General features: G+C 36.2%; 1 protein-coding gene across 1 annotated transcript; it reads left to right on the top strand.

Annotated features, from left to right (window-relative positions):
• Positions 1–1,092: 1,092 nt before the first annotated feature.
• Positions 1,093–8,131, top strand: LOC103710666 (glucose-1-phosphate adenylyltransferase small subunit, chloroplastic/amyloplastic). Its single transcript, XM_008796513.4, has 9 exons — positions 1,093–1,471; positions 3,700–3,996; positions 5,375–5,644; positions 5,773–5,952; positions 6,433–6,536; positions 6,638–6,749; positions 7,213–7,311; positions 7,453–7,572; positions 7,769–8,131. Exons 1-9 carry the CDS (start codon positions 1,175–1,177, stop codon positions 7,883–7,885), a joined length of 1,596 nt encoding a protein of 531 aa, XP_008794735.2. The 5' UTR covers positions 1,093–1,174; the 3' UTR covers positions 7,886–8,131.
• Positions 8,132–8,979: the final 848 nt, after the last annotated feature.

Raw genomic sequence — 8,979 nt, 5'->3', positions numbered from 1 at the left:
TAATTGTATTTGCACAAAAAGATGATGTTATTAATATTCCATGAGAGGTGTGATCTTATGATGATCCCTGCATAAAATAGAAACCTTGAAGCAAGAAGTATAATTGAATCTTAATGCTTTTTCTATAGAATATTATTAATTTTTTTTGTATCAATTCAGAAAAGGCAGATTATGCAATATTGGACCTCATTAGCTCATCTCCTCTAGGAAAATAAATGAAGATTTGTTTAAAATACTAACCATAGAATGCACAAAATATCATCTTACATGATTCGTTATTGGATCCATCTCTCTCTCTCTCTCCATGCATGCATGCATGCATACATACATGCATATATATATACATACATATACATATACATATACATACATACGTATACATATACATACATACGTATACATATACATACATACGTATACATATACATATATATATATATATATATATATATATATATATATATATATATATATATATATATATAGATAGATAGACATATATTTCAACTTTTAATCTATTTTAATCTTTTTGTCAATATATACCAATTTTTTCAACTCATGCCATAAATAACCATTAATGGTTCATATATGAACATGCTAGAAAAGTTATAAAATTCTCAACTTGCAATCATGGAAAAAAAAAGAGATGATAATGCTTACTAATAAAATTTAATATAAAAACTATTAAACTTGTTTGGGTGTCAAATGTAATTGCCAAAAAATACTAAGTTGAGTTTCAAGTTGTTTAAGTATAAAAGGATAAGAAAATTTTGTCCGTACTGAAACCAAATATAGTTACAAATATTCAAATTAGGTCCCTCTAGTAAACTATTTTTAAAATTACAAAATTGTTAGCTATTATTTTTTATGAGTTGAAGGCTATTTGAGTTCTTATTGATTTTATAAAACATGTTTAAACGTGTTACATTAGAAATTAAGCATATTGATGTGAGCTATGGCGGCTAAAAAATAATTTCTAAATTAAATTCAAAAAATAGAGAAACAACGAAAAGGTGTTTTAGTAATTTAGGTCACTATGAGTGGTATTTAGGAGAGTGAGGAGCGCTATTTCTTGTTATCTTACCGGAATTGAAGTGGCCTTCCCTGCTGTGCTCTCCACAAGCAACGGAATTCCAAGTACCCACACTCTCTCTCCGTTCGAGAGCTCACTCGCATGGCGATGGCTGCGATGGGGATCTCGCGAATCCCGCTCTCCCAAACCCTAATCCCTTCGACCTCTCCCTTTCCATCTTCCGATCGGGTCTCCAATGATCCACCGCTTTGCCTCAAATCTTCTTCGAACCGGGGCCTCGCCTCCTCTTTCCACTTTTCCGGCGGGACGCTCTTCTCAAAGGCCGTTCTTGGCCGCCGGAGAACGGTCTCAGGGGGGAGGACGCCGGTTCTTGTTTCTCCCAAGGCCGTCTCGGACTCGAGGAGCTCGCAGACGTGTCTCGATCCTGACGCCAGTCGTGTAAGTTGGTTCTGTCTCATATAACCCCGGTGGCATTGGGGTGGCGGGATCTTGAATTCGAAGGATTATTATTATTATTATTATTTTGTGAGCTCTGTGTTTTGAATGCGTTCTTTAATCCTGATTCGGAAATAACTCGACGAGGTGGAAATGCTGGCGTTAAAGCAAAAATGATGGACGTCAAATATTGATTCGAGTGAAAAGATTGCTTCTTTATAATTTGATATGGTTCTTATTGATTGTAGATTACTGCTTTTCAACGGATAGATATTTAGGGATATATTCCGTTCAGGTGTTAAATTGTCCATGAACTGTATATAGTTTCGATGCTTGCGCAATAGCTACCAAGGGATGGATGAAGCTGGAACTTCTGGATTATGCTGTAGTGACTATAAGATCTAGGACCTTTTCTTTTTTTTAAAAAAAAATTCTAGTATATTTTTGTACAATTTTGAAGTGCGCCTTTTTAATGGGTTGTTGTACAATAAAAGTGCAGAAGTTTCTCGAGTAAGGTTGGCAACTACTCAACTAAATGATTCCGTCCTCCAAATCTTGAACTACTTTCCAACAGGCTCAACTTTCAGTATGTTAATCACCTACTTTCCAACTCTAAGAGCATCATATATTTTTCAAGTTTGGAGCATCCATAAATGACCTGATCCGTTCTAAGATTATTTTTTTTTTGTCTATTATTCTAATACAGATGGGCCTGAAGCCCTAAGCTGACCTGATTTATAGTAAATCCTAAATAGCACTAAGACACTTTCTAAATTTTTAATCCTTTATAAATATTTTTTAACCCAATAGGATGCTCAGTGCAATATTCAGGAACAGATAAATTCTTACATCAGACAGACAAGTTGAAAGGGAAATACATATTTACAGTGTTACATCCTAAGAACATCAAAGCAATATCCTTCTCCTGAATCCCTCTAGCTTGGCTCTTGTCTAGGTCATCAATTCTGAGGAGTATTATATGGTTTATAGTATGTAAAACCCCAAATCATGGCTTGATTATTTCTCTGTATAATGCCATGACATTCATTTTCCCAGCACCAATGGGACTTGCAGGGCTGCTGAAATTTAGGCCCAGTTCATATAATGAAGAACTGGTTCTAACAAGCTGGTGCCTGTAGACGAGTCTGCTCCCCTGTCCAGAATTTAAGTTCTTTGGGAACGTTCTTTGATCTAGCAGATCTCTCCCGTTGTCATCTTACCATATTTGGATGGTCTTTCCATACTGACTGTGTAAATAACCATCATGAGAAGGCTGTAAATCTGCATCCAACATACCATTTTTCAAGATAGAAATTTAAAATCCATCCTCACTGATAAAATAAGAGCTCTCTTTATTTTATATTGATTAAAAACCAATTTACTACCCACTTAGATATATTTATCTTTTTATTTTGATACAAGACTTAGGGAAAAGTAACTTACTTTATTAAAATCAAATAAGAGAGTAACAGAGAGGTGGGAGAAATATAGGGGAGTGGAAAAAAGGAGACAAGAGAGCAGGAGGAAGGGGAGGAATGGGATGAAAAGGAAAGCACATTAAGAAGAAGGAAAAGCATGAAGTACAGAGGACACCTTGTACAGAGCAGCCAGCAAAACTGAGGTACAAACACCAGTCTCCCAGGAAGTTAATATGGCTGATGGCATTAAGAGATGATTCTTGAGAATTGGAGAAGATCCTGCTGTTCCTCTTTATCCCTCTTATATAAATTAAAAGGAGAGATTGGGTGGGGGTGCGGGGGTCAATTTCATGTTGGAGGACCGACCAACCATACTAAGTTGGCATCCCTCTCCCATGTGGGAGAGGTCTCAGGTTTGAATCCATGCAGTTGCATCCCTATTGTATTCCTCAAGGGAAAAAAGGAAAGAAAAGGTTGGAGCGCTGTGGCTGGTGATTGTGCAATCTTATATGTCTATAACTTGAGCTTGCTGATGGTTGAATAGCGTTAATGTTTAGCCCATGGAATGCAGCTGCTTCACTTGCCTTCATGAAGGAGCTATGTGTGGATGCTAAAGACTACAGAGGGGTTAATAGTTTCATACTTGATTACATGCATGCATGTCCCATAGTCCTTAGATGGTTTTCGTTGTCTCTATATTTTGATGTGCTCATTCATTTTGTAGATAGACTTTATCTGCTTTTAGTTGATGATAACTGATTAACTTGATCTCTGAAAAAGTGGAACGACTGTCCTATGTCTTTCTCTCTGCAGAGTGTTTTGGGAATTATACTTGGTGGTGGAGCTGGAACCCGCTTGTACCCTCTAACAAAGAAGAGAGCCAAACCAGCAGTTCCTTTAGGAGCCAACTACAGGCTGATTGACATACCTGTCAGCAACTGCTTGAACAGTAATATTTCAAAGATCTATGTTTTGACGCAATTCAATTCTGCTTCGCTCAACCGCCACCTTTCACGAGCTTATGGAAGTAACATGGGTGGATACAAGAATGAGGGGTTCGTGGAAGTCCTTGCTGCTCAACAGAGTCCAGAGAACCCAAATTGGTTTCAGGTTATTTATTTGAATTATTCTTTTATTCTTATGGTTATATGCTTATATTCAATATTTGTTTATATTTCTCTATATTCTTGATGATCCAAATGCTGTTCATCCAAGTTCAGGTTTCTGGAATTCGATGGTGGATAATCATTTTCTTTTGGTAATAGGTGTTTTTGTATTATTCACAAGGATAGTGTTGAATTATGGAAGGTCATGGTGCATGGGTATATATGATTTCTTCTCTGTGAATAATTCATCTTGCATAGGCTTTAAAAGTTTCAAATGTGCTATATGTCAAGGATCTTGTGGCGTTTGTTTGACAATTGGCATAAAATATCCAATTCTTAGTAATTTTTTTCTTTGATGGGTATGAAAGGTTTTAATAATGAAGTAATGATCACAAGTAAAAAAATAGCCTTTGCTCCTCAAAATGGGAGACTTGTCAGAATTTTAAGGTAGCAAAGTTTGAACAAGTTCTATTTCTAATAGAACCTTATATAAGCAAGTGGTGCCACCTAAACAAATTTGATTGATATGAATACATGCTACCCAAGAGGCTGTCTGAATTTCATCAATGGAAGACATGATTTATGAGGATTTTAAACACCTCTGCTTATGCATTGATGCTATGGGCATCACCTCCCTCCACAAACATCCCCTGGAAAGTGACCCTGAACAAGAAAATTCCGTCCCTGAAAACTAGTCTACATGATGCTTTATTCCAGCAGATTGAAGACATTGTTGTGAATATCAATATTTCATTCTTTTATGTGATCCTAGTAAGTTAGATGATCTTTGAATTCGCGGATCATGAAGCGTCATAATCAAAAATCCCAGTTCTTATTATTTCTTGATCTTGTACACAAAAGCAGTTGAAGATAATTGCAAACAAGGGCATGCCTGCAGAGTAAAGGTCATTAGGTCATTAAATGAGAGTGAGACCAGATGTTCCTTTTGTTTCTTCCTTGCTCAAACTCTGGTTAAGTTATAATAGGATGCTATCTGCTGTTTGGAGTGGATGTGGAAGATAATCTTGCCTGAAGCTGGTCCCTGATAAGATTAACAGTTTTGTAGATTTTAATATCGCGGCTTGAAAGTTTGAAATTGATGCAAATACTTGAACTAAAATTACAAAGAAATTGGAAAATAAATATTTAGAGGTTGCTAAATGTTGTCCCTGAAAGCCTGGTTAGTTTGTATGAATACAATTAATTACCAGTTGCATGTAGTGAGTGGCCATTTTGTACATGAAAATTATCTATTACAGCTTTCTTGTACTAGGACAGCTGACCTCTAAGTTAGGGTCCTGTTGGTTTCCAGATGATGGTAAAGCAATTTTCTTAAGCCTCAGTTATTCTTCCTTGGTGAACCTCCTATAATGTGCTTTCAGGGTACTGCTGATGCTGTAAGACAATATCTTTGGCTTTTTGAGGAGCACAATGTTATGGAGTTTCTTGTCCTTGCTGGAGATCATTTGTATCGTATGGACTATGAGAGGTTTATCCAAGCACACAGAGAAACAGATGCGGATATTACGGTGGCTGCACTTCCAATGGATGAAAGGCGTGCAACCGCTTTTGGCCTAATGAAGATTGATGAAGAAGGACGCATAATTGAATTCGCGGAGAAGCCAAAAGGGGAGCAGCTGAAAGCTATGAAGGTAGGGACTTTCTAAATAGCTTGCTGATGTCTGTAAGGCCATATGTTTAAACATTTATCGAGCTTATAAACTTCCTAATTGATACATACTTCATCTTAATGAACTGATTTCACTATTCTGTCTCACAGGTTGATACCACCATTTTAGGCCTCGACGAGGAAAGAGCAAAGGAGATGCCATATATTGCTAGCATGGGCATCTATGTGATCAGCAAAGACATAATGTTGCAGCTACTTAGGGCAAAATTTCCGGGAGCCAATGATTTTGGAAGTGAAGTCATTCCTGGTGCTACCAATATTGGAATGAGGGTATGCCTAATATTCTACAACTTAGTAATTTATCATTTTTATCATGCTCTTTTCTTAAGATTGAGAAGTTCAAAGTTATCAAAGAGACAAAGTACATTAAAAATGGCATATGCTGAAGCAACATTGATTTAAAATTTGTAAAAATCTACTCATAATATTTGACGTGTTCTTTCAATTTCATAATCCTTGGGGCATGACTGCAGCATCAAATATTGCTCTTATGCTGGAAGTTATCTTTTAGTAATTTCCAAGTTCTCACTGCATGCATTTAAACATCAGTAGAAGATTGTCATACGAATTACTGACAATTCTGAAGATCCTCCATAGAAGGAAATATCTTTACTGTGCACCATATGGCGATGTGATGGATTTAATGGTATTGAGGGTCTCACATATCATGTTACAGAAAGAAATGATAATAGTTTCATAATTTCAACTGTTTGCATGTAATAATTTGACAAATACCTTGTGAAATTATAGGTACAAGCGTACTTGTATGATGGCTACTGGGAGGACATTGGGACCATTGAGTCATTTTATAATGCAAATCTGGGAATAACTAAGAAGCCAGTACCAGATTTCAGGTTAGTTGCTTGGAAGGATGACAGGTTGTTTTTTTTTTGAAGAAGCGTTACTTTCATAGCTAATGCACCAATAATTAATTGAACCTGAGCTATATGTGCAGCTTTTATGATCGTTCATCTCCAATTTACACACAAGCTCGATATTTACCACCTTCCAAAATGCTTGATGCTGATGTTACAGATAGTGTTATTGGTGAGGGATGTGTAATTAAAGTAAGTTATTTTTTTAACGTGTTATATGCTTCTTTGTGGTCGAACTTGTTCTTATATATAAGAGGAATGAAAACTTTTGGTGCACCTGCAGGCCTGTTTCCCCATCTATGAAACTGGCAATACTATTAGAACGCTTGATTTTTTACCTTTTCTCATATTTAGAGCCTGTATATTCATCTCTTATTGAATGGAACTGCTGGAGATTCAAACAACCTGATGTTTTCAGTATTTATTGTATGATTGCGGATCCAGTTTGACAGATTTTTTGCCGATGACCATCATTATCTATTTATGTACATATCCACTGCTCTATTTTCTAGTTCTGCCTGCTAATAGCCTGCCAAAAAATTGCTTGTTCTGTAATTTTCATTCTCTTTGCATGAGATTCCTTCATAGGCTAGTGATTTTGACCAAAGATGATATTCTTAACATTCATTTTTGATATTCTTTTCCTTATTCGCAGAACTGCAAGATTCACCATTCTGTAGTTGGGCTCCGTTCTTGTATTTCTGAAGGTGCAATCATAGAAGATGCATTACTGATGGGAGCAGATTATTATGAGGTAATTTTGCATGAGAAAATAGGAAAACCGAGCAAGTTGGCTATTATTGAATGATATCCAGAACTATAAATGTTATCAGCTTCTTATCTTTGATTAGATTTATTCAACCTTAATCATGTGTATCATGTATCATGCTGCCAGACGGATCAAGAGAAGAGGTTCCTAGCTGCAAAAGGTAGCGTCCCAATTGGCATCGGACAGAATTCTCACATCAAAAGAGCCATTATAGACAAGAATGCTCGCATTGGAGAAAATGTCAAGGTAGACCTGCTACACTTACCTCCACTAGATTTTCTTCATTTTTAATATTTATGAGTTTGAAAATAATAAATTTAAAATTTATTAATTTTCTCATTGAAGGACACCACATTTGCATGTACTATATAGTATGCGCATCATTCATGAATGTAAATTTGGTTTTTATGTGCACCCTTCTAACAGCTGATTGCTGTTCCAGATCATCAATGGCGATAATGTGCAAGAATCAGCAAGGGAGACGGATGGATACTTCATCAAGAGCGGTATCGTCACTGTAATTAAAGATGCTTTGATCCCTAGTGATTCGGTCATATGAAACCTTAAGGCATTGAGTGTCGCGAACATGATGGAGCAACTCCTGCTTTGTGGTGTGCAATGTCATGCGATCATTTTTCTTCCAGCGTAAGTGAAGTGCTTCAGTGAAAGGATGGCCTTGTTGAGGACATTTCCTGTATAAAAGCAAATAAATTTTCCTTGCTCTCTCTCTGTTAAACTGCAGAGTTTCTTGGATGTTTAGGGAATTTTATGAGCAGTCATGATTTATTAAATATGTTGACATTAACCTGTCAGACAAATATATTTAGATGATCGCCATCTGATGGCACTCATCATTTGTGATAACGAGATTAGGGCATCCTCAGAATCTGGCGGGCCCCACCCCCACAACCATCTGAAAAAAAAACAGAAGGAAAAAATTTCCTTCTCACCATTACTATCAAAACATGAAGGCATGAGAGAGAAAATGGGCATGGTTTTTATGTTATTTGATTTAATTTTGGATCTCTTGGTTGCATTGCAGTGCTCAGAAGCAATAAGTTACATTAAATAAATCTGCCGGATCTTATCGTACATTCACTGGCACCATTTTATTCTCTAGCCATGTTTGTGATGATGAACGTTTGGTATAGGAGATTGAACATTGCTAGGGTCGTAGCGATGGAGTTTTCTTCCACCCGCTAGTAATTGGGGCCCACCGTGTCCTGCAAACGATAAGATAAAACCCTTAGCTGCATGAAAAGGAAGGAGGCAGGTCACTCAACCGTCTTCCACCATTTACATATATATGAAAAAAAGGTCCATCTGTATTTTTATTTATTTTAAATTTCAAAAAATGGGAAAAAAAAGAAATAAAATATATGGACTAGAGAGAGAGCATCCATATTTTTATTTTTAAAAAAAATTTCGAAAATGTCCATTGTATTGGGGATGTGAATAAGAGATAAAATGAGTTGTTTTTTTAAAAAAAGAAAAAAATAGAGATTAACTATTTTCGGATGTCTAGGAGAAACCGTATACATGAGAAAAATAGAGAAGAATGAACGAGTAAGGATGCAAACTGATCATATATATAGTATTTTTTTTTGTAGATATTCGTAAATAGAGGAAGCAAGAATTAATATTTTAGCCACA

Source organism: Phoenix dactylifera, chromosome 1, assembly GCF_009389715.1.
Source record: "Phoenix dactylifera cultivar Barhee BC4 chromosome 1, palm_55x_up_171113_PBpolish2nd_filt_p, whole genome shotgun sequence".
Lineage (NCBI taxonomy): Eukaryota > Viridiplantae > Streptophyta > Magnoliopsida > Arecales > Arecaceae > Phoenix > Phoenix dactylifera.
Note: the sequence above shows the minus strand (reverse complement) of the source record. Positions and strands in the feature narration are given on the sequence as shown.

What these genes read in the sequence shown, in the direction of transcription:
- LOC103710666 (XM_008796513.4), top strand. Translation starts at nt 1,175, where the DNA reads ATGGCGATGGCTGCGATGGGGATCTCGCGAATCCCGCTCTCCCAAACC. An exon ending in AAGCCAGTACCAGATTTCAG is followed by an intron (nt 6,537 to 6,637) that starts GTTAGTTGCTTG and finishes CTATATGTGCAG; the next exon opens with CTTTTATGATCGTTCATCTC. An exon ending in GCATTGGAGAAAATGTCAAG is followed by an intron (nt 7,573 to 7,768) that starts GTAGACCTGCTA and finishes TTGCTGTTCCAG; the next exon opens with ATCATCAATGGCGATAATGT.